Below are 25,521 nucleotides of genomic sequence, written 5' to 3'. Positions count from 1 at the left end.
AAGAGGAAAGAAAATTAAAATGTTTCAGAATCCTACCTACCCTCAAAAGAATGAAAGTGAATTTTGTTTTGTTTGATTCTGGGTTTTTATTTTTTGGATACCATTTTACATTTCACTTCATAAAGCCTTTTTGAGGGAACACAATTTCACGAATTCACTACTGAAACCCGTTATGTTTCAGTCTTTAACCTCCTCCTACCCTCCCACACAGAACTTAGTCAGTCAGTATCTCATTACTTCCTTTTTAGTTAAGGGCATAATACTTTAAATTATTATGAAATAACTATTTACTGTCAGAGGAGATAGTGTGACATTATCTACTATATTCATTTACTATTTTCAGAATCTTTGATGTCTACCATTTAACATTTGCAAACCAAAAATTTGGAGGGCTAATTATAATATATAATAAATAGCATGAAAGGAAAATATGAGCTCTTTGAATAACGAACAGCATTTATTTATAAAGAAGCAACAAACGTGCTGATCAGTGAAAACAGGAACTTTTTTTTTCATCAAAATAAAGCACTTCCTATACCATGGATCAGCTAACCCAGACCTCATTTAACAGAGGAGGGAACGGAAGTCTAAGAGGTTAGAGGATTTACGCACAGTCCAGTGGCAGACAAACTAGAACTCAGGTGGTCTGTGTTCTAAACCAGAGCTCTGGAGTTTCCTGTTTCTTCCCTATTCCCACAGGGAAATAAAGGTCAATGACAATAATCCATGGGAGGGATATGAAATAGAGAAATACAGCTAACTTCAGGCTACTGGACTGCTATTTCATCGTTCAGTTGATATTCCAATATAATTTACTGAGTTCCGTGTCACACTTAGGTGTAGCATTATTAAATATGCTTCCTAATTATTTTGAAATAAATAATTAAAAATACACTGGTTCAGTGTACACGTTTGAAAATGATATTTGTTCAACACTCTTGAATAAGTGGTGGATGCAGCTTGCTGCCAGGACACAGATGACCACCGTGAGGTTTCCATCCACTTCAAGGACTGGAGAGGTCAGTATCTCATTACTCCTGTAATATTTGCAGCACACATGCTCTGCATCAATTATGATGCTTGAAATTGTATCTAATTAAGAAATGTTTAGAGCACAGAGGAAAGCAGAATAATTCTCCAACAGAGTTCTGGTATAGCTTAGACTTTAGCAAAAAGATTCAGCCAAATGAAGTGAAAGGTTATCAGGAAGGGGCAGTTATATACTAGCTCAGATGCTTTGGACTACAAAACCAAAATGCTGAATTAAACTAGTTGGAACAATATGCAAATTTACCATCTCACATAACAAGTGCAGAGGTAAGGCCGTCCCCAGTCGGAGCTCCCCAACCTCATAAAAATCCAGCTTCTCACTCTGTGTACGCTCTGAGCAGTTTTCTGAAAGTCTGAGGACCGTGTAGTCAACAAGGTGGCTGTGTCAGGGAAGAAGAAAGAACCTTTTCTTTGATGTCTCTTTCTTAAGAGCAAGGAAACTTTTCTCAGAAACACCCTACTAGAACTCTTCTTAGGTTTCACTGGCCAAAACTGTAAGCCAGTCCATGGAAATGAAAATGCAGTTCATGCGATTGGTGTCTTAGACAAAGCAGAGTCTAGGATCACTTCCCTTATTTCATATAGGGGAACAAGGGAGCACTTGGGCAAAATCATTTTTATTATTCAGAAAGGAAAAGGGGTTAAGCAACCAAAATGTTAGGTAGGTCCACTTAATGTTATGAATACTGATATATTTTAATAATATTTTGATAATTTTTTCAAAACCCTAAGACACTTGTACAGGAAATGTAAAGACAGAGCCCAATTCAATGTAATTTTTCATACGATTGACCAATATAACTAGGATTACAAACCTAGAAATGATATATTATTCAACCTTGAATTTTGAACTGAAAGTAACTATCAAAATGGAAAAATATCTTAGGCATTTGTATTAGTTTGCTAGGGGTTGCTATAAAAAAATACCATAATCTGAGTGACTTAAAAAATAGAAAGCTGTTGTCTCATAGTTCTGGAGGTTGGAAGCCCAAGATCAAGGTGTCAGTGGGGCCATATTCCCTCTGAAGGCACCAGGGAAAGATATGTTCCAGGCAGGCCTCTCTTCTAGTTTCTGGTAGTTCCTTGACTTGTGACAGCATAACTCCAGTCTTCACAAGGCATTCTCCCTGTGTGCATGTCTGTGTCCATATTTCCCCTTTTAATAAGGACACTAGTCAGATTGAAGCAGGGGTCCATCCTGCTCCAGTATGACCTCATCTTAACTAGTTACATTTCCAACCGTATTTCCAAATAACGTCACATTCTGAGGTACTGGGGGTTATGATTTCAACATATGAATTTTGAGGGCACACAATTCAACTCATCATAACAGCATCTATATAATGGAAATAAAGAAGACAAGGTTGAAGAAAAATTTGGTTTCCAAGGACAGCATCAAGAAGCGAAAAGACAACCCAAAGAATGGGAGAAAATATTTGCAAATCATAAACCTCACAAGGGACTTGTATCTAGAATATATAAACAACTCTTACGACTCAGTAATAAAAGACAAATAATCCAATTAAAAATGGGCAAAAGATCTGAATAGACATTTCTCCAAAGAAGATATACAAATGGCCAATAAACACATGAAAAGATATTCAATATTACTAGCCATGAAACAAATGCAAATCACAACCACAGTTAAGATACCACTTCATGGTCTGGCTAGACATAGGCATAGGATGGCTAGAATCAAAGAGCCAGATAATAATAAATGTTGACAAAGATGTAGAGAAATTGGAACCTTCACACACTGCTGGTAGAGATGATGCAGCTGTGTTGAAAACTAGTCTGGCATTTCCTCCAAAGATTAAACATAGAGTTGCCATATGATCCAGCAATTTCACTCCTAGGTGTGTACCCAAAAGAATTGAAAATTTATGTTCACACAAAAACTGGTACATGAATGGTCATAGGAGTGTTATTCAAAATAGCCAAAAAATGTAAACAACCCAAATGTCCAACAAAGAAGTCAGTTACAGAAGATCATATATTGTATTATTTGATGTTTTTGAAATGTCCAGACTAGGCAAATCTATAGAAACAGAAAGTAGATTAGTGGTTGCCTAAGAATGAAGGGAGGGAGGAATGGGAAGTGATTGCTAATGAGTACAGATTCCTTGTTGGGGAGATGAAAATGTTCTAAAACTGACCATGTTGATAGGTGCACAGCTTTGCAAATATACTGAAAACCATTGCCTCTGACTGGAGCAAGTTGCTTAACCTCCCTGGGTTTCTTTTTCTCCTTTGCAAACTAAGGACAGCTACCTCCCTCTTAAGATTATTGTGAGGGTAGGATGAACTAACACACCGAAAATGCTTTCAGCAGAGACTGGCACAAAATAAGTGCTAAAGAGGTATTTGCTATTACTATTAAATGTGAATTGTAAACCTTTAATTCCATGTAGATTGCATGCAAAAAATGATTAGACACACAAAGTATAATGAGAGAGCAAACAAATTTGTATAACGCTGACTTATTTTAACCTGATAATTTAAAATAATGGGGTCCTGAGGAAACCAAGTTTTTGGTATCGAGTTTATATCTAAGTCCTGCATCAGAAGGGGCCTCGCTAGGCCAGCAAATGGCAGGGATGGTGGGCCCTGCTCCAGCTGTGAAAACCAACCATAGGCCCTCTTTAATAAAAGTCAGAGGATATAAAAACTATTTTTAGAAATGATCTCTAGCTGGAATTTTTGATTGACTTATTCTTTCTAGGGAGATGTTTATGCTCCTGAAGATAGTGATTCAGTTTTCATTTTCCTTTATTTCTTACAGCTATGCTGAAATAGAGCGTGGCTAAAGTTCATTCCTATAAAATGTGTCCTTCAGATTTTTGTTTGTTTTTGAGCATGAGAAGGTCCTGTAATGTTTATGCAGAAAATTACACTTGACTGTAATTCTTGACTGACTCTAGGCTGGCTCAGATGCTTTCTTCCTCCCTCTGGCTGATAGCTGCCAGCACAGGCTGTCAGTCACTCAGCAATGTTTGTGGAGTGCCCATGGTGTCCAGAGACCAAAGAGAACTGAAAACAAAACAGGAGCTAAAGTTTTGCTTTTAAGGCTTTACAATACACTGGGCCAGTCAAGACCAGCACACAGGATATATACATAATGCATAATACATGATGCAGAACTATACAATCGTGGTCTAGCAGGACCATCTGACGCAAAATTGCCAAGTAAGCTTGTCTCTGAGTTCTCTGACGTCCCATTTTCTATTTTCCTTCCTCACTTCAAGGTGCTGCTTCACACAGTCAATACATATGTATCAAACGCCATCTGTATACAATACCCATAAATAAGTAAGGGATACTGCCCTACAGAGCTTCCTACCCAACCAGACCTTTCTGGGGTATTGCCTTCATTCCAGAATCCACTCCCCCAGTCCTCTCTTCCAGCTTCAGGGTCTTCTCTCCTTAAGGCCCTTTTGTCAGCTAGCTATAAAGAAATACTAATTAAAAAAACCAAAGTCACACTAAAGCATGAGTTAAAGCTTAATATTTTAACTTTTATTAACCCAAAGGAATGAATCTGTAATGGTGGAATTACAGAAGAAAAGGCTGCTGGTTAAGGGGAGATGTATTTTGGAAAAAAAATCCATGAATTTCCTTTTTTAGGCAGCACTTTTTAGATTTGGCTTTGCAAGGCCAACAATGCAGGTGTTATTTCTTTCTAGGTTCTCAGTGAGACCGAGGAGCCAACAGTTGGTATACTCCCTTGGACTTAAACTCTAAACACCTAGGCTTCCCAGAGAAATAGTTAACTGAAAGTAGGAGAATAATAAGCTTTTCCTACCTGGTAATGGCATTTCTAGAATATAGAACATTATTTTTATAAATTTATTTATTATATTTATTTATTTTTGGCTGTGTTGGGTCTTCGTTGCAGTGTGAGGGCTTCTCATTGCGGTGGCTTCACTTGTTGCGGAGCCCGAGCTCTAGGCCACGGGCTTCAGTAGTTGTGGCTCGGGAGCTCTAGAGCGCAGGCTCAATAGTTGTGGTGCACAGGCTTAGTTGCTCTGTTGCATGTGGGATCTTCCCAGACCAGGGCTCGAACCCGTGTCCCCTGCATTGGCAGGCGGACTCTTAACCACTGCACCACCAGGGAAGCCCAGAACATTATTTTTAAAACAGTGCTTTGATCAGTAGTGTCAAAACTATTATCTATAAATAAGGCACAACTTAGAATAAAAAAATACAGAACTTTAAATGCTACCCAGCCTCTCTCATTAACCAACAACTTATCATTGTTTCTTTTTTATTTTTCATTTTATTTATTTATTTTTGACTGCGTTGGGTCTTCGCTGCTGCACTCAGGCTTTCTCTAGTTGCGGTGAGCGGGGTCTACTCTTGGGTGCGGTGAGCGGGCTTCTCATTGTAGTGGCTTATCTTGTTGCAGAGCACGGGCTCTAGGCGCGTGGGCTTCAGTAGTTGTGGCTCGCGGGCTCTAGAGCACCGGCTCAGTAGTTGTGGTGCACGGGCTTAGTTGCTCCGCGGCATGTGGGATCTTCCCGGACCAGGGCTCTAACCCGTGTCCCCTGCACTGGCAGGAGGATTCTTAACCACTGTGCCACCAGGGGAGTCCTATTCATTGTTTCTTAAGTGACCTAATTCAGCCCCCGAGTGTGAGTTAAATTAACTCACTCAGGACATAGGGTCTGACTCCTACGGATTCTGTCTGGATCACATAGGTTGTGCATACTTATTTCAGACCAGAACTTTTCTTTAATCCTTATCAGCTGACATATCTCTACCTGTTTACCCCCTCACCAGCTAAAATACTCTGTTCGTCCTTCTAAGATTTCTGCTATTACTCTTTGACTCTACATCTGGAGGTATGACTAGAAAGAAAATAAGGGCTTCCCTGGTGGTGCAGTGGTTAAGAATCCACCTGCCAATGCAGGGGACACGGGTTTGAGCCCTGGTCCAGGAAGATTCCATATGCTGCGGAGCAACTAAGCCCATGCCCACAACTACTGAGCCTGTGCCCTAGAGCCCACGAGCCGCAACTACTGAGCCTGCGTGCCACAACTACTGAAGCCCGCGCACCTAGAGCCCGAGCTCCGCAGCAAAAGAAGCCACTGCAATGAGAAGCCAGCGCACCGCAAAGAAGAGTAGCCCCCGCTCGGGGCCACTACAGAAAGCCCGTGCGCAGCAACGAAGACCCAATGTGGCCAAATATAAGTAAATAAACAAATAAATAAAAATTTTTAAAAAACTTAAAAACAATAAAAATAAAAGAAAGAAAATGAAATTACCTATCAGCAGCCTTATACCATGGAGACAACTGTTTCTCTTTTAGAAAAAGTTCCCCCACCCCCTTCCCCACCTCTTTCCATATTTAAGTTTTTAGAATGTTCTATTTATCCTTATTCCAACTCCAACTCAAAATATTAGAAATGAGTTAGGATTTCCAAACTTACTAGTTTATTAGAAAACAGTTTTTAAAGGAGAGTACTGTTCTAAAACTGAGAAATAATGTCCTTTGTATCTTTTAAGTCTTTTCACAGACAATTTGCTCTGCCTACTTTAAAATGAGGTTTGTAATTATAACAGAGGTATTGTTTGGATGACTAGAGGAACATGCCAGGTGGTATTAACATGGGAACTCCTTACAGAGGCATGAACCTGAAATATTGTATTGAAAGAAAGAAATATGGTATAATTCAACAGCGGAAGGCATGAACTTTGAAGTGTGGGAAATCATGTGTGTAAATACCTAAAGATGAGAATTAATGAGTCATAGGTTGAGAATAGAAAACTGGTTACCGGACCTTATCTGGGAGTATGGTAGAAGATGGGACTTCGGGGGAAAGGAGAACAAATTAGCAAAAGATCTTGAAGTTATGGTTGAAGTTAAGTTTGAAGAAGTGATTGAGACATAGAAAGCTTTTTCTATCTTGTTAAGTCTGCATTTCTCAGACTTTCTAACCATTTCTCTTTATGAATATTGGAAAAATTTTCCTGATTTTAAATCCTGAACAAATGGTCTGTTTATACTGCTAACTTCTTAAGTATTATACAGTATTAGGCACCCACAACTTTATTTCTGAGAAATCAATACTGCACAGTCAATACCACCAACCAGTTTCCATACTAAGGAGCCTCTATGTAAAAGTGTTCATCATTTGCATATTGGAAAATAAATTATTATGGTTTCTGGGAATATGCTAGAGTAGGTACCCTGACTAACCTTCTTGCTAAAAATAACTGAAAATGTAGAATGAAATATATTTTTTAATTATTTTAATGCATTCGTGACCTGAAAAGTTAGTAAGGAATAGTCATGCATAAAAAACTAAGTGAAAGCAGGAAACCTGAGGGGTCAGCAGAAGGCTGAAGTCAATGTTCTCCTTGAGGGCATCTGAAGTTTCAGTTTTTAAGCCTTTGAGAGCGGAGGGGACAGAGGACAAAGCCTGGGCCTGCCTGAGGTGGGGAACATAATAGAAAACAAAATTCAGGTATAGTCTGTTTATAAACGACTCATATGAAACTAAAGGATACAGAAAAATTCAAAGTAACAGGGTACAAAAAGATGTATCAAGCAAATACCGAATCAAAAGAAAGCAGTAGCATAACTTTGTAAGTATCTGGAGAAACTGTACCTTACTATGAAAAAGGATTACTAGATACAAGAGATTAATATTTGATACTGACAAGTAAGAATATAGGGGTAAGAAGAAAGTGAATTAACACCCCTTTTCAGAAAAATAATCTGGCACTAACTATTAAAATATTAGATTATGTAAAATACACATATGCTTCAACCCAGCAAACCCACTTCTTTCATAATCCTTTTCACCCTTTCTTCCTTATGATTTGGAAACATGACTTTGATGAGATTAAGGTTTTAGGAAGCAGACAATATAATAAATGGTTGATTTAAAGTCTGTAAATATAATTATGTGTTGAATGAAAAATAGTGACATAGTTAAATGGAAATAAGGTCATAATGAATTTAGGTAAAGAGGTATTTGTTGCAGAGTAAAAATGTGGCCATTATAAACAACCTGTGTTTGGTAGACATTAATGTTTAAGTAGAAAACTAGATCCCGTGACTATTTAGAGGCCTTCCTTGCAGTCTGGAATGGAATAAACCCCTCCTCCCCCCCAAAAAATTCCAAAAAACCCCCCCCAAAAAAACCCTAGGAACTTCCCTCAGAAAATTAGGATCTCTCCTAGTAGTTCCTTGCCAGGCTTGCTTCTCTGGAACCTCAAATAGACCCAGTGACATAGCAAAGAATGAAATGCAGAAGTATGAACATGAAGTAGGACAAGACATTCCTGTCACCGTAGTAAGTTGGACTCTTGAGGGCTGAAGGGCCTATTCTCCCTGACACAAACCCTAAAAGGGCGCAAGTCATTGCTCTGGGCTCCCCTGATCTGGAAGATTTCTCATTCTGAGTGGGCTCTGGAAACCACAATATTTTCCCTGTGCCTCTGTGGGGAATCAGGGAAGCATGGAGAAGTTGTATCTGTTCACTCCATCATTATTCATGATATTGTATATAACCTTTTTACAACTTGTTTATTCATTCAAGGTAAAAGAAAGTAAAACTAACTTTAGCCAAACAGTTTGTTTTGCGGGTCTGGCATCCACCATAAGGGTTTTGAAATACCACACTAAAAAGTACAATACATTTCTTTTTAAAAAACTCTTTATTTGTTAAAACGTTATTGGCACAGTACTTCTCATGTTCATTCTCGTCAAATAATAAAATTTCCACTTTCTGTACTCAATTCTTAAGAATCTGAGAGGTTAAAAATGTATTTAAACAAAGAACTAAAAGGAAGAGACTTAAAAACTTGGAAATTTATGGTAGATAAATTACTACACAAGGGAAAGTACTTTTCTTATTCATGGAAATGTTAATGGCACAATTCTACTGAAACTCATACATATTTTACTGCTTAGTTTACATATTATCTTGGTGGAAAAATAGTATTCTTTACTCTTTCAGTTTCCTTATGCTATAGTACATATAATTCTAGAGTGATATCACTTAGGTGTTATACAAACCTTGGTAGGGCCATGAACAGGTCAAATCTAGAGTCAAAGGTGCTATTAAACTATTCAGGCTGAGTTGAGGGAGCTGGAGAGTAAGAAGATGGAAGGATGCAAAAGAAAGATTTTTTTGCAGATTGGCTGTGTTTCCTTGAAGTTAACCTGGTTGGGCTAATTCCAGGATTCTATGCAAGGTTTAAAAAAAACATCAAAGAAGCAAAGTAGTAGTCGCATAATGTCGGGCATTGTAGACAGTCTGTGTTGCAGCTAAACTATTACAGCTATATTTATCAATACATCTCCACATATCTCCATTATTCACAAAGTTTACTTTAAAATAGGCTACTGAACTGGCCTTCCCTCACCCCAGCATCATACGTCTGCCAGCTAGAGATGATAGCTGAGCACAGGTAGCTGTGCTGGCTGATTTCTTGAGGCTTCTTACTGGTTAAACCATCTGGGACTTTGACTTGAGCTTTGCCCACTTCATGTAGACACAGCCTGCATCTGATGTGCTGTTTCTATTGACCATTTAAATACTAATCAGTAGCCAATTCCTCAGGGTGGGAAGATTCTTCTCCAGCCACTTAATATTCTTGGATATGGTTTCCAGAACAATTTGAAAAATTTCCAGATGTGATCCTTGGGCCTTAAGAGATTCAAAGAACAGTTTCACCTGAAAAATAAGCAAGAAAAGGATAACTGACGTGGTTCATAAAACACTTCCTCTTCCAAAGGGTTTCAAAACAGCTTATAAATTATACAAACACAGGCACAAGCATTTCTTTGCCAATCTCTGAAACGTTATTTTCTTCTTCTCTTTTTTGGGCATAATTATTATTTCACTTTACCTTCAAACAATAGATAAAATAAGACAGGAATGACAAATCTTACAAGTGAGCACACTGTGGGTAAAGAAGAGATTGAGCCGAGTCATAGAGTAAGCAGTGATCTGAGATTTAAGTACTAGAATTCTGAATTTGCTTGTAAAGTAAATAAATTTAAGATTTATTGTGGAAAGAAGATGTAAAACACTAGAATGCTTTTTTAAAAAAAAGTAGAATTACCAAAAAGAGTAACTTTGTTAAAAAGGCCTTTATGAACTCTTCCAAACTTCAATATAATCACTCGAGTGATGATACAATATGAATGAAATAATACAAAAGGACTCATCCCTCAAGTATAATTTCCATTTTGAACGCTATGAACATTAGTCCTGTCCCTTCCATTTACTTGCTATGTGACATTGGACAGTTTATTTTCTTTTAATAAAATAACAACTTCAAACCAGATTGCATCTAAGTTTACTTTCAATTCTACAGCTTGAACATTTATTTTAAAATTATTAGCAATAGAGAGTCACAAACCTCTTGCAACTCATCCTTGGAAGAAAAGTGAGATGTTGTGCCAGAGATGATCATTCTTATGGGAAATGAGCCCAACTCAAATCTGAAAATAAAAGGAGCCTCATAGATTTAAGTAATAGAAATAATGACCTTATGTTTATAACATGCTATATATTTAAAATATATAACATTAATAACTATACGATAAATTTGTGCCTTGCAATGGATACTATTAATTACCACAAGAATAACTCATATTCATCCAGTAAAATCTGAAAGCTATGAAATTTATCAAATTTGACCGTAAGATTAAAATGTAAATAAAGCATTTTTTAAGAAATATGACCAATGTTTATGTTTAAATTTAAGTTTATATTTAAAGCAGCATTCTCTACATTTTTTTTTTTTTAATTAATAGCTACTTTATTTATTTATTTATTTTTAGCTGTGTTGGGTCTTCGTTTCGTGCGAGGGCTTCCTCTAGTTGCGGCAAGCGGGGGCCGCTCTTCATGGTGGTGCGGGGGCCTCTCACTATCGCGGCCCCTCCCGTTGCGGGGCACAGGCTCCAGACGCGCAGGCTCAGCAGTTGTGGCTCACAGGCCCAGTTGCTCCGCGGCATGTGGGATCTTCCCGGACCAGGGCTCGAACCCGTGTCCCCTGCATTAGCAGGCAGATTCTCAACCACTGCGCCACCAGGGAAGCCCTACATTTTTGATTATTCACCCATCAATAAATATTTTTTGACCAAGAATTTCCCAATATACATATTTTTATTTATGAATTATATGCACATGCTATGTTAAAGGTAAAAAAGAAAATTTAAGAGCATAAGATAAGAAATAATACATGTAGTATTATTTTCTTCTTGCACTGTAAGGCATTGTCTTACAATACTTGCCCATCTCATTTTGGACAACACTGTGTTTATACATTATGTTTATTGGGGCATTGTTCGTTGAACTCTCATTCGAAGCCACAGATGGCATCCTTCACCCCAGTGTCTTATATAGAGAATCTGTACCACAGGTCAAAGGGATTCATGCTGTAAAGCAGAGCATAGATACATCTCAGAAATGGTCCCAAGTCTGGACTGTGCACCATGGTTGGGCAGGAGGATAATTTCCAGTTACGAAACAAATCTACAGCATTGCAGAAAAGTCTGACCATTTCAGGAGGGAACAGACAGTCATGCAAACAACGAAACCAATGAGTCCAGTAAGGTCTTTAAGGAAAGACATTTTAAAAAAAGCAGTTTTTTAACTATTCAGTCTCATGTGGATGTCAACCCCTTGAAGGTCCTGGAGTGGGGTACAAATGTGCTCTGTACTGACAAAAAGCTATCCGTGAGGACTCTGAGACCTTTATGGCTAAGAAATGAGAGGGAAGAGGAACTGAGGATGACTGACATCAGAGATGCTAACTGATACAAAGATAAACAGAGCAAACTGCACAGCTCTTTCATTCAGGGCATTTTCCATATAGTTAATAAGTGACATTTTGGATTTGGATGAGGAATGGCTGAGCACTTAGAAGGAGGTTTGTTGTGAGAGAAAGCAATGCCATCCTGTACATTCCAATGAAATCTAATCATTGTTGGTTTTTCTGGGACTATTTTAGGTTCAGGAGCATACTGAGTGAGCTCTAGTTTTCCCCAAAGTTGAAACCCCGGAAAAGACTCATAACCTATCCAGTTTTGGAGGGGAGCTCCCAAAACATTTCTGATTGAATTTCTTTTAGCTACTCCAAGCTCTCCACTGTGCCGCCTCCCCAGTGGAACTGGAAATAGGGATTAGTTCTCTTCAGAATTCCTGAAGTTTTTTTCCCCCAGTGTTTGATGTACTATATATGGCTTCAATGTATTCTTCAGGGTTGGGGAGAGAGCCAGAAGGGAATGGGGGGATGGGGCTGATGACTGGATTTAACTCAGCTCTTACTTGTTCCCAGCAATTCTTCATTGCCTGGGCTGAGTAAGAGAAATCTGTTTCCCATTCCGTTTATTTCATTCCTCTCACTTATACCTGGACCGGGCAATTTGGGCTAGTGAGTTTTAAAATTGACAGACTTCATCAAACTATTTGAGTAAAAATGGTGTCATTGGGATCATTTGGTTATACATGGTTTTAGGCAACTGAGATATCTGGGTGGAAGAACACACACTGGATGTAAACAAATACCAACTTTTTAAGGAGATGGATCCAATTTTCTTTTACAAAATTCCAGGCTAATTGTTGCCCCTTTGGATTTCGGGCAATTGCATGAAGAAGAGCTGCCAAGTCCTGTGTCTTGATAACCTTTCCTTCCATTCCTAGTTCAATTAACCTGAAGAAATAAAAATCACTTAATTTTTCATGGTTTGTGTTTTATAATGGAAATTAACTCAGGCAATCAGTATATTAGAAGAATCAGAGAGAAAGAGGCATGACAAAAGTGTGATGTACCAAAAACAGTAATAAAGTCTCTACTGGCTAACATTTTTACTATTCCAGTTAAACTTTTGTTTTTTTCTAGAAGTAATTTTATTCACTTATTATTTCAAAGAACTTTGATTAGCATCTTATATACATCTTATATTAGCATCTTAAAATACAAGATGATTAGCATCTTGTATTTTGTACAATAATTTTCCGCCAAGGTTCTGAAAGTAAAACATAGCTATTTGTTTAGTATCAATCACATGTTAATAACTAAGGAATATCTGTTTTGCATTTTGTCAATATATATTTTTGGAAGTAAAGTCAAAGCGGTTCAACTTCTAATTCAATTATTATTATATGCCTTTGAAATTGGTGGCTGAAATTTTAGTATCTCCCCTGAATATGTGTAAGTTTACTTTTAACAATTTAGTTAAATTCACTTACTTCAGTAACTTTTCCTGATGTTTGCTGGTTGACAATGCATACAGAATTTTGTTTTTTTCAGCACCTGACAATGACAGTTCGTATTGCTCTAAAAGGTAATTCCATCCTGCTGTTGTTTGAGCACCCACGGAGTACACAATCTTTAAAACATCTGTTGGGATACTGTAATATTAAGCACGAAAGTGAAAAAAAATTCTATGAAAGAAAAAATTCTTTTTTTCTTATTATGATTTTAAATTGCTATAACAGAATCACCCCTGAGTTATTTCCAGTACCTAGCATATTAAACCTTTTTTTCTGGCAAATTTTTATAAAAACATTTTATGTAATTCTACTTTGTAAATTATTTGTGGTTTTTTTCTTCCTGATGATAAAATGTTAACAAGGATAATAATCATAAAAATGTAAACTACTTGGAGATGAAAACAGAAAGTTGATGGAATGAATAAATTAAAAAAGGTGATTTCTGAAATATAAATGCACTCGTTTATATAGAATTCTATCATTAAATAGCATATATTGGTGCTATATGATTTTTTTAAAAAGATTATTACTTGCTGCTTTAATGTCACATTGGGAGTATTTTCTAGCAGGCCTGTCTGAGGGTTATCTGACTCTCTAGGTGTAGAGAATTATATTTTAGCACAGCTGTTTAGAGTTCAGTCATTTTATAATTCTGTAAAACTGATAAGATGCAATATTATTAGTTTCTGTGCACCTTAAGAAGACACCATGGTTTTGGGGTTTTATTGTCCTATAGGATACTAACCAGCTTTGATTTTAATTTGGTTATTATTTTTAATCCCAAATATCATTAGATCAATAATAAATGATATTCATATTGATGGCTTGGAATAACCAAAACACAGAGAAGTAGGGATGGGACAGGCAATTTGTATTTATCATGCAGGGACCATAAGGTTGTACTAGTCTCTATACAACTTATTTAACTGTCAAAGCTACCCAGTGAGATAGAAAAATTATGCTAATTTTTAAAAAGTGGAAATAAAGCTTGGAAAGGTTAAGTAACTTGCACCAAGGTGACATACTAGCCTTTTTGGAGATGGGATTTAGACCTATGGTTCTAATCCTGTGCTATTTCCACTGTACTATATGCATTTAGATATCCCAAGAGACTTTGAATCATAAAACAAAAAGTAATTAAATTACGTTCCACATTGTTTTGTTTTAGTGTGTTTTACTGTACAAATTTATAAAAATTGGTAACAAATAAATTGTAAGTTCCTTGAAGGTAGAGCACATAGTTGTTTTGTTCACTAGTTTATTCTTAGCACCAAATGCAGTGCCTGGCACGTAGGCAACAGGCAAAGCATTATATTTTGAATTCATGAATGAAGTAATCAATTAATCAATAAAAGGAAATTCCCCTTTAGGATTAATACTAGTGCTCTTGAAGTTTAGAAAAAAGAAACCTACAATATATGATTATGTGTTCTTGATTACAAGCTTAAATGAGATTTACCCAGAATTTTTTCATAGGCATAGCATCCTATTCAACAAGTTGAACCATTGTATCTACTGGACTTGAGTTACTGCAGGTAAGATCATCCCTCTTACAACTAGTATAAAAACAGAATAATATTCTGTTGTGTTATAGGGCAACAGATGTTTATATTTTAGCCTCACTCATACAGTTCGTTCAAACATGAACAAAAAGAAGAGAAAAATATAGCTAAAAGATATTTTTGTTCTGAAACTGATTTTAAGCCTAAATCCCAAAGAGTGAAAAAGTCCAAAAAGAAGAAAATGAATTACTTTTTTTTAAAGAAGAATTCAAGAAAAGATTTCAAAAAGCTCACTGAGATTTAGTTATGTGGAGATAAATTATAACAGCATTTCATAACAATTTGGCAGAGGGAAAATTGACACCATTGTTTTACATGGTACTAAAGTTGTGAATTATTTTTTCTATTTTAAAAAGGAGTTTTCCTTAATTCATATACAGATTTGATTTCTCAAAACATCCAACTGGAGAGTCAGAGTTTTAATAGCAACAGTATAAAGTCATGTGTTGGACAGAAATCAAGGCTTACATTGAAAAGATCGTGGCATCTTTCAGTACCTGTGGGTTGCAGCTGCTAAACTAAACTGCAACATAATCCTTTTGATCACCGGGCATCTACTTGATTACAACCACCACTGGAATCAATTTCGCCACCATACACATCCTTTAGATGGCCCAAATCATCAGTATCCTATCAAAGCTGAAACTTGGGGCTAAGGCTGTGGTGTGGTATTGGTTAATGAAGAAGTAAACACATTTTTAAAAGGCACTGCCCCCCCCCCCCTTTTTTTTTTTTTTTTTTAGTTTCATCAACTGATCACTGGTATTTGGATTGCATGAACATTTCACATTGCTTTTTACCTTTAAAAGGCATTACTCTTGGAGATTGGGCAGCGGCCCTGCCGGCCTCCACCCTCTGGCCATCTTTCTGGTACCATGCTAATGTTTATTAGCTCTCCCCTACAGGGACTTAAACCTCACTTCCCACAAAATCTATCCAGCACTTGCTGTGTGGGAGCATGAAACAAAGGTATGTAATTCCCAGCATGTTTTTTTTTTTCTATCCTCACTAAAAGGTTTTAGATCTAATGTCTTGCATGATCAAAGACTTTTACATCAAAGTGAAAGGAACAAAGAATAGGACAGAAGTCCAGATCTACTTTAATTTTCCACTGGATTCCATCCACTGAGAGAAGAGTTCAGTTGCCTTCTGGATGCAAGGAGCATGGTTCAGGTAACAGGCCAGCTTCAAGAGAGCCGAACGAAGCCTTCTGTCCCAGACCGAGCCCTCGTCGTGCCAGCTTTGCATGTCAATCGCTGGCTTAAAATACTGGAGAAGGTAATGCTGCAGAAAGCATAGGATGGTTTACAGAAAGGCTAAGTTTAGGTCTTAACCCAGCTCTCACTCAACCCATCCAAAGGGCTCAACTCTAAACTGTCTGCATGAACCTTTCCCGAAGCATAGAACTACTTATCTCTATATTTTGCTTCGCTTTTTCTGGCCTCTACCTACCAGAGTTAGTTTCTCCATTAGAAGTACAATTTAAGCTTGGTGCTTTGTGGTCACCTAGAGGGGTGGGATAGGGAGGGTGGGAGGGAGGGAGACGCAAGAGGGAAGAGATATGGGGATATATGTATATCTGATTCACTTTGTTATCAGGCAGAAACTAACGCACCATTGTAAAGGAATTATACTCCAATAAAGATGTTAAAAAAAAAAAAGAAGTCCAATTTAATTTCCTATCTGAGGGGGGAATACCAAGTGATATAAGATAAAATCACCTTAGGAGGGATGTTTTGCTTATGATCCTGGCACCTAGCTCTTAGGATGGCAATGACAAGGAACGAGGGACATCTAACTATTAGGTGCTTAAGTGTTGACTGTGTTATCAGCCAGTTTCCTCAGATTCTTCAAGATTTAACCCCAAGAGTTCACACAAAACAGAACAAGTCTCACTGATCCTCCAGGTACTGTGTATTTTACTTAATGAATTTTCTGAAAGAAACACAAACCTTGAGATTTTCAGTGACATCTGAAACATTCCTTCTTTCCATGATGTGGTAAAACAATTCTAGATATTCCAGGCCTTTGAGAAGTGCAGGGATGCTTGTTTCATGTTGGAGATAGCGAGTCAGGTCAAGGGCTTTGCCTAGAGTCAACCTTCCTGCACTGAGGTATAAAACAAATGTCAGTGGTTTGTGCATATCTTACAGTTCTTAATATTTTAAATATTAAAACAAATATGATATAGAGAGCAATAACAGAAGCAGTTCATTATATTCAGACCATTTGGTTTAAATCCTAGTTCTGCCACTGACTTGGGCAAATTAACCTCTCTGGGCTTCAGCTGCCTACCCAATACAATGGGGATAATAAGAGTATCTACTTTAGTCCTCTGTTGTAAGGATTAAATGAGTTAATATAGGCAAAGTGCTTAGACTAATGTCTAACATATATAAGAGCTTTGTAAATGAAAATGAAATAAATATTAGCTAATATTCATGTTTAGTACCAAATAATATCAAATTTTCATATATTTGTCATTCTCTAATTGCCTAATTTGTGGGTCTGAATTGTTCCTCCAAGCATATTTGGAACTTTGAGGACAGGTGCCATGTCTTTTGTTTCTTTGATGTCCCTCCTAGAGCCTAACAGAGAAGCAGCGCTTATTCTGAGTGGGTCCAAACAAGGATTTTCATTTTTTTAAAGAATCTATTTAGATTCTAAAGTGATATGCCTTCTCTACATTTTCCTTTAATGAGAAGAACAAACAACAAAACTATTATTCTGAATATCAAAACATTAGGATCTCTTCTGTAGAGGAAATAAACCATTATACTGTCACTTTTGTAAAGTGGTTTTCACATGTGTTTCTGAGAAGACCTGTGTCCCTGAAGCATCTATAAACCATTCTTGCCAGCATCCAACTCCCAGATTAAGCATAATAGTTTTATATGGAAACAGATTCCAGAACAAAGATATCTGTTTTGAATTTTTCATTAATATAATGCCCTATCTCCTATGGGTTTTTTAAATTTTAAATTCTCATCTAAAATGAGGGAACTGAAACTAGAAAGAAGTGACATTAAAAGCAAGCAACTTTTGTTGTGACTATACTCTTCTCAGCCACAATGACATACTGAATGACATACTGTTTTAAAACAGACTTAACAGTAAATTTTCCAAACATTCATCTGAAGACAGAGGGCTGGACCATATGCTCTGGACCATGATTTTATGGTCTGCTATATTTTTTAAAAAACAAATCCACAAAATGTCACTATTCCTGCCCACATGTGTAGGTGTCATAATATATGGTGCAGTAGATAAGTACAAATATAGTCACAACCTTTAAAATTTTAAATGTTAAATCTAGTGCACAATCCATTCATTACTTTGCTCACATTGGGGAAATCAATATGAAACTGGTAGAGAAATTAAGGAAGAATTGGCTGCTTATGTTTATTCTTCTTTAGACTTTCCTGGAAAGACAAAGTGTTTTCTTTCCTTTTTCTCATTTATCATCAACAGAATAATATGTAGAATAAATCAGGTCACAAGGTCTCCAACAGAAAAAATATTAAGGATCAGGTAGAGTATTATGCATTGTAAGCTTTTCCTATTCTAAGAATTTCTGTAATGTACTCACTTTATTCAGTGTGACATATTATTTCCTTTCAGATGCTATAAAGTATACTAAGAGGATCAGCAACAGGAAGAAACTAGGTATTATATTCTAGGGTTAAAATTTTAAAAAGAATGTTTAACACATAAAACTCACTTTATATTAATCTTGTTTTTCTTTTTAGCCCAGTCTAATTTATTTTTTACTTAGACAAATGCCATTATTTACTCTTATATTTACCTACTTTAAAACACTTTAATCTTAATATTCATTTAAGAGGGACTCCTTTTCTTTTTATAAAGTTATTATTTAATAAAAATCCAGCCCCTCATTACCTGCCCTCTGCTTCAATCAATGCACAAAACGTTATCTGAATGTCTGGTTAGCTTAAAAACTAAACCCAGATATAAGCATATACGTCAGCCCAACAGGAAAAAGTCTATCTATTTATTTATATAAAGTTTCAGCTAAATGGTACCTTTGTGAAATAAACTGTATTCCTGAGGAAACAATTTGGAGCTTCTTTTTATGGTGTTGGACTTAAAGAAATAAATAGCTTACCTGTAAGGAAATTATGATTGTCATTTTAATTCCACCCAACTCAGAGGAGATCCAAGTCTTAAATTATATTTAATAATAAGTATGAAAACCCAATTGAAATGAATATGCATTCCTGGGTCAAATTCTGTCTCTAAACTAAATGTGATCACAGATTACATCCTTTAACTCTTAAATAGATATTTCACAAAGCAGGGAAGGAAGAGATATATATCACCGAAGCAGAGTAGCAAGTAAAAATATTTAGACCTATTATAAGATGTTTAAATTGTTTTCTTATATAATTACTTTTATTATAAAAGTAATATAAACAAACTACAAAACAATTGGAAATTAAGGGGAAAAAACTCATAATTTCATTACCTTACATATTTACTAATAGCACTTTGGAATATTTCTTTCTGTTTTTGTTTCTCTCACCTTTAGCTTATTTTTTTTTCATGTAACTGCAAACATAATAATACCTAAGCTTACATTCTGCTTTTTTTCCAATTTCACATTATTTGAAATGCATTTTTCTATGTTGTCACTTCACCTTCCCATTCAACGCATGATCTTTTAAACAATTTATATTAGATAATACTAATAATGCTAACAGCTACCATTTATTGAGCATTTATTACTGTACTTAGTGCTTTATCTACATTATCTTAAGCAATCCTCAAAACAACCCTGCATGATAGACATTATTATTATTGGAGTTTTAAAGACTAGAAAAGTTTTAAAGACTAGAAAATTTAGGCTTAAAAAGGTTAAATAGCTTGTCAAAGGTCAAACAATAAGTGAAGAGGTAGTACTTAGTTGATTTGTTTTAAACCAAAATTTGTACTCGGAACTTCATTAACCAGTCTACCTAGTAAAGAAATGATTGCTTTTCCACTGATACATCAGTAACTATAGAGTTCCTTCTGATAAATTTACACTACACATAAATTTATAGGATAGAAACAGCAAAAAAGACTTTGCAACTACTTCAAAGATTGGCTTTCACTTGCTGAGTTGTCAATATTTTTCCTTCTGCCTGGTCTTAAATTTGTAATCTACCTTCTTTGCAATCTGCTCAGAGTTTCTCCTTTAAGCAGACAAACCTCCCTCAACTAATGATAACCCACTTCTCAGCTAGTCTATCATGCATCCACTCAGATGTAGGATAACCATGCTACCAAGAGGCTCCTGAGACCTATGGGACTGAGGATTAAGCTCTCAATCCTCTCACTTTTCTAACTAGGGAATTCTATTGTACAGAGAAGCTGTGTCTGAGAGATGTCTTGCTGGTTACGCTTACTTAATTTGACCTAAATAAGGATCGGAAAGGAAATAATATGTCACACTGAATAAAGTGAGTACATTACAGTAATTCTCAGAATAGGAAAAGCTTACATAATGCAAAATACGCCACCAGATCCCCAATTTTTTTTCCATTGGTGACCTTGTGACTTATTCTACATATTATTCTGTTGATGATAAATGGGAAAAAGGAAAGAAAACACTTTGTCTTTCCAGGGAAGTAAAAAGAGGAATAAACATAAGCAGCCAATTCCTCCTTCATTTTTCTACCAATTTCATATTGACTTCCCCAATGTGAGCAAAGTAATGAATGGATTGTGCACTAGATTTTAAAATTATAAAGGTTATAACCATATTTATACCTTTTGTCCAACAGATTACATTGGTATTTGGTGAAACAGCAAGCTACCAGTATAAACAAATTTAAAATCTGAGGTCAAAAGCTTAAATTCCTGGAGGGTCCACCATAAGTGAGTGAAGCAGGCCCCTCATGTGTACCATTTAGGACTTTGGTACATAGGAGAATGTAGGCCTGGCCCAAAGGAAGATCTGCCCACTCTACCCTCCTCTACGGTTGCCCTGTGGGAATGAAGGCCCACAGTTGCCAAATTTTCTCATTATTTAAGAGATTCCAGAAGTCAGGATTTCTACATAAACTTCTCCATATTTAAAAATGTTGGATTAAATTTTTAAATGCTGGGTGAGTCAAAATACTTTATCAGTGGGTAGGCTGTGGCCTAATGGCCTGTATTTGACCTCCATTCATATCCATATCATGTGAATGATCAACACTGAACGTTTGATTTGAAATTTAATGTATCTGGTGATAAAGCCGTTATTTCCTATGAAATCAGATGAAGTTTTGCATTACCTTACTAGCTGAAATGCATCATGAATCAGACTTATTCTGTCCTTAGGTCTGAGAAGTGCGTGGTTCTGATTCAGCAGTGTAATGAGCTGGTCCCATCCATGCCCCTCATAGTGGACAATGTAGTAGCCATTTGAGTCCACATTGAATTTTACCCAACTGGTCTTCTCAGGTAAATCCAGAGTATCTAGGAGGAGAAAATTGGTATAGGTATTTCTTTATCGACGTGCACACCAGGAACATCTCCAAAAGTTAGTCTCCATACTATTACTAATAAATCAAGGAGAAGACAAAGTTTTGGAAGACTCACAGTGATCCTTATTTTCATAGTCTGCTGGATGGCTTATTTTGGGGATGATGACCCTATTAAATTAATAAATAAACTAATTCCTGGGAAAAGGACTGATGAATGTGTCCTCAAAAGCAGTCTATGCGGGTTTAAGAGGCATGCAAGGGCCCAGTGAGCCAGATGATGAACATGACTGGAATTTGGCTTGATTTATTGGTGGCCTTGTCTCAAGGTTTAGTTACTGCTCGTTGAAATATGTATATGTAAATAGGTGATCCATTTGTCCAGTCCTTATTTTGGGCAAAATAAGGACTGTAGGCTGAACGCGACATTATGATGGGGACATTTTCAAGTTTCAGTGATGTGTTTAAAGGGGAAATTAAAATTGTATTATTTTTAATATGACAGACATTATACTAGGTGGTAAAATAACATTACCATATTCTCTCAAAAGCTCTGTGAGGCTTAATCCCCATTCAAAATAAGATGAGAAAACTGAAACTCAGAAGAAGTTAAAAAATTTTCTTAAGGGCACACATCTAATATGTGACAGAATGAGGATTTGAATCCAGAGCCAATCAATTCCAGAGTGTATGCCTTTATCCACTGAACTAGTAGGTATTAAAAGACATAAGAGAGGATGCCGTCATTTCTTAATATAAATATAAACCTATCTCTAAGAGCTAGAAGCACACGAGAACTTTCCACTGAATAAAAAATTCAGACTTTCTAGCTAAAGGGTTCTTTTAGTAACACATATATGGATAAATGAGAACTTCCTCAAACGTATATCATTCATTATCAGATTGACTTACAGTATCTTTCCTCCAAATACCTCAGAACATGTTTAATTTCAGAATTAAAACAGCTATTGGCTAGTTAGTTCATTACCTGTCTTTGATTTCAGAATGTGTCTGTGAATTGCATTAGAGGAACTTGTGGAATAGGTCACTGGGATATGCCAAAGGTACCTATGTTAGAAAGTAAAGACTGTTACAGACTAAATTAATGGCCATTTCAATTTTCACATCATCAGACTCGGATAGGCTGTAAAAGACACCTAATCACTCATCCTTCACACCATCATAAATTTTATAGGCTAAGACTAGCAGATCCTTGGGTGTGCAAAAGTTCTTCCATAATGATTATGAAGGAGCAGCAATGTATACCTAGTTGAACTCTGTCACAATTACCTGTGCCATTTGCTGTCCAAATATCATACCACAACAAGTTCTGCTGATTGTTTTTTTTTTTTTTTTCTGCTGATTGTTTTCTTCTAAGTAAGAGAAAAAAAAATCAATCTTCCTTTCATTTTTCCAAAAATTATGACAGCCTGATATTAATTCAAATAACTGAACCAAAGCTGTAGGAAAAGCCCTCCAAGGTAACGATCTTACTCCAGTATGATTTTCCACTTATCTTTTTGTTCAACAAAGCTACCCACATTCAGCCCCCCAGCTGCTAAGTGCCTGCAGCAGTGTGTCAGGATCTGCACATCAGCCAAGTCCAGAGAGCAGAGAAGCAGAATGTATTGGAGGAAAAGGCCTCAGTTACTTTTCAATGGCCCTACTATGGTAAATAACTGAAACTGGCTATTTTTTTCTGACTAACTTTCTAGCAGCTTCTAGAACTCATTTCGTCTATCACAGCAAGCCATATTAGCTATAGTAATCCTGTAAAATCACATGCTTGAAAATACCAATAGGTATAAAACGGAAAAAATAGTAACTGAGGATGTGCCCAGTAGTCTTCAGAAAAATATAAAATAGTGAAAGAAACAGCAGACACAGACTCGATCTAATAAAGGGTCAGAAGGGATAATCTACCTGCTAATCCAGAGAGTACAGATAATTAACAAAGCAACTGAAATATTTATACAAATTGGTAAAAATAGACACATAGATATCACCAAGACTTAATGGATCGAGATTCCTGGATGGATCTTGACTCCAGAAAGAGATTTTTCCGGATAAACATATCTGGGAGTAAAGAGAGGAAGAGCAGCATTTCATGAGTTTGGATAAGCATGGATCAGAGGATAATAATTTTATAATAGTAATCTAAATACTGCTTCAGGTAGAGGAAAAATACAGATCATTGCAGTAGATATTTGTTATTCTGGGCCAACCACACTGTTGAACTCTCTCTGGTTACATTTTGATAAGTTACAGAATTATGAGTCCTGCTTTCCCAATAGTAAATCAAACATTAAATTTTCCAGCCTGTGTTGCCAAGCTTCAAGTTGTTTTAAGCTCTCTGAAGTTCAGACTTCAGAAAGACATACACAGAAATGGAAGATAAATGGCATAAGAGTTGCTGTTGGATGGAAATAGACATCTGATGAAACAAAAAGGGAAAACAGTATATCCTATGTGTTAAAGGCTTTGAATTTGCTTCTGATTCTCAGAAAAATTCTAGAACTGTTATTAGACAGCTAGATCCTTGGGAAAAAAATAATAATCAAAAGAGCTAGCACGGATTCACTTGGATTATTTCATTTCAATTTAACCTCATTCATCTTATTGATAGGGCTAATAGATCAGAGGAAGGTGCACAGTGTTGTATATCTTGATTTTAGTAAAGCCTTTAACAAGTTTTCTCAAGAAAGATGACAGTGTGGGTAATTGGATTTGCTTTTATTATTACCAAGAACATCATGTTTTAAGACATTACATTTATAGTCTCTTACTGCAAAACAAAAGAGAGCGGAAGGTCCTAGCATCTAATTTATCAAATAGGGAATGTCTTTTCTGATAAGGTGTACAGCTGTCATAACACTTCCTAGGTATGGACCAGTCACACAATTTATTAGGGCCCAGAAGTCTAGTATACAGTCAGGGTATATTATATTGGAAATATTACCGACGACCTTCTGCAGCAGAACTGAGGTTCTAAAGGTGGCCCCAGGATTACTAAGAATGTGCCGCTCAACAACGCAGTCTGGGCTGATATCAAGGCTAGTTTAGGCCTTCGAGTCCTGTGTAGAAATAGCACCCCATAAAATTGCCACAGAAGCTGAGAGAAAGCTGATGCGATCACGAACAAACTGAGATGAGGTAAACTAGACCGACAGAAAGGAAAGCAGTCACCTTTCCTGCAGGGCCCCCCATCCAGGGTCCTCTTTGAACACCCCGTTCAGGAAGCGCTCCTGCTGCAGTCTGAGCGAACGCCCTTCTCGGTTAACCACCACGAGGGGGATTCATTTCTGCAGAGTCCATGTAGCCATCATCTGCTTCACCTCCACATTTTCCCGCAGGAGGGCCAGCTGAAATGACAAGTGACTTTGGTAACTCAAGACAGAGGAGAGAAGCCAGAGAGAGATGAGAAACTTCGACCTCCTTGGACGCTGGAAACATGGGTTGGACCGGAAGAGGGGACTCTGGCTGCAATCTCCCAGGGGAGCGATGTGGAAACTAGACCAGGGGCTGCCCCTCCCCACCCCGCCCAGGGCTGCTCTGCAAATTACCTGAAGCAGGGACGTGTGTGGGAGCTTGAGGGTTAACACAAGGCAGGAAAGGTCAAGAGGAAGGGCTTGAGACTGAAGCCTCCCTCCTGCTCCCTTTCAAAACAGAAAAAAACCATAAAAAACAAAAAAACACTCTCCATTTTATTAACGACAGAATCCAGAGAAGTGGCTTAAGAAGAAATGTCTCTCTTTAGGGAAGCTTTTGAAAAATTCCAATAGAACAATATTATATCAATAGAGGTATATGGAATGGAGAACAAAACCTCTAGCTGTTTAGCTTCTAGTATGTATTGCTGATCACTGACTGATGCTGAATCTCCCTTTAGAAACTGTAATGGATGGGATTACCATAATGCTTTTTAAAAAGTTTGCCTTTTCTTTTTTCCATGATGACTTTCTTTTCTCTCTCCTCAAATGCTCCAATAACTTCCCAGAAGTAAACAAGAAGACAGGGCCTCAAGAAAGCCGTTCACTCTATTTCCAAACCTAACAGATTTGGTTTGGCATTTTTCAGAGCCTAGAGGATGCCAGTGCAGCAGTAACCACTCAGAAGAATTTTGAGCTGAGGTATTTTTAGCTAGCAGCGGGGTTGTGGGAAAGCCGAATTATAACAACAAAAATATAGTAGTAACAGCGT

General features: G+C 36.9%; 1 protein-coding gene across 1 annotated transcript in view; it reads right to left on the bottom strand.

The window, feature by feature from the left end:
* Nucleotides 1-9,050: 9,050 nt before the first annotated feature.
* Nucleotides 9,051-25,521, bottom strand: part of ERAP2 (endoplasmic reticulum aminopeptidase 2) — a 35,909-nt gene continuing 19,438 nt past the window's right edge. The window contains 9 exon segments of the mRNA XM_068533914.1: nt 9,051-9,737; nt 10,429-10,510; nt 12,586-12,726; nt 13,266-13,427; nt 15,951-16,135; nt 16,804-16,960; nt 21,133-21,316; nt 22,310-22,389; nt 24,508-24,683. Of these exon segments, the coding sequence (XP_068390015.1) occupies nt 9,594-9,737; nt 10,429-10,510; nt 12,586-12,726; nt 13,266-13,427; nt 15,951-16,135; nt 16,804-16,960; nt 21,133-21,316; nt 22,310-22,389; nt 24,508-24,683 (1,311 nt within the window). The 3' untranslated portion in view covers nt 9,051-9,593.

This window comes from Eschrichtius robustus, chromosome 2 (assembly GCF_028021215.1).
Source record: "Eschrichtius robustus isolate mEscRob2 chromosome 2, mEscRob2.pri, whole genome shotgun sequence".
Lineage (NCBI taxonomy): Eukaryota > Metazoa > Chordata > Mammalia > Artiodactyla > Eschrichtiidae > Eschrichtius > Eschrichtius robustus.
This window is presented reverse-complemented; position numbering and strand designations above follow the sequence as displayed.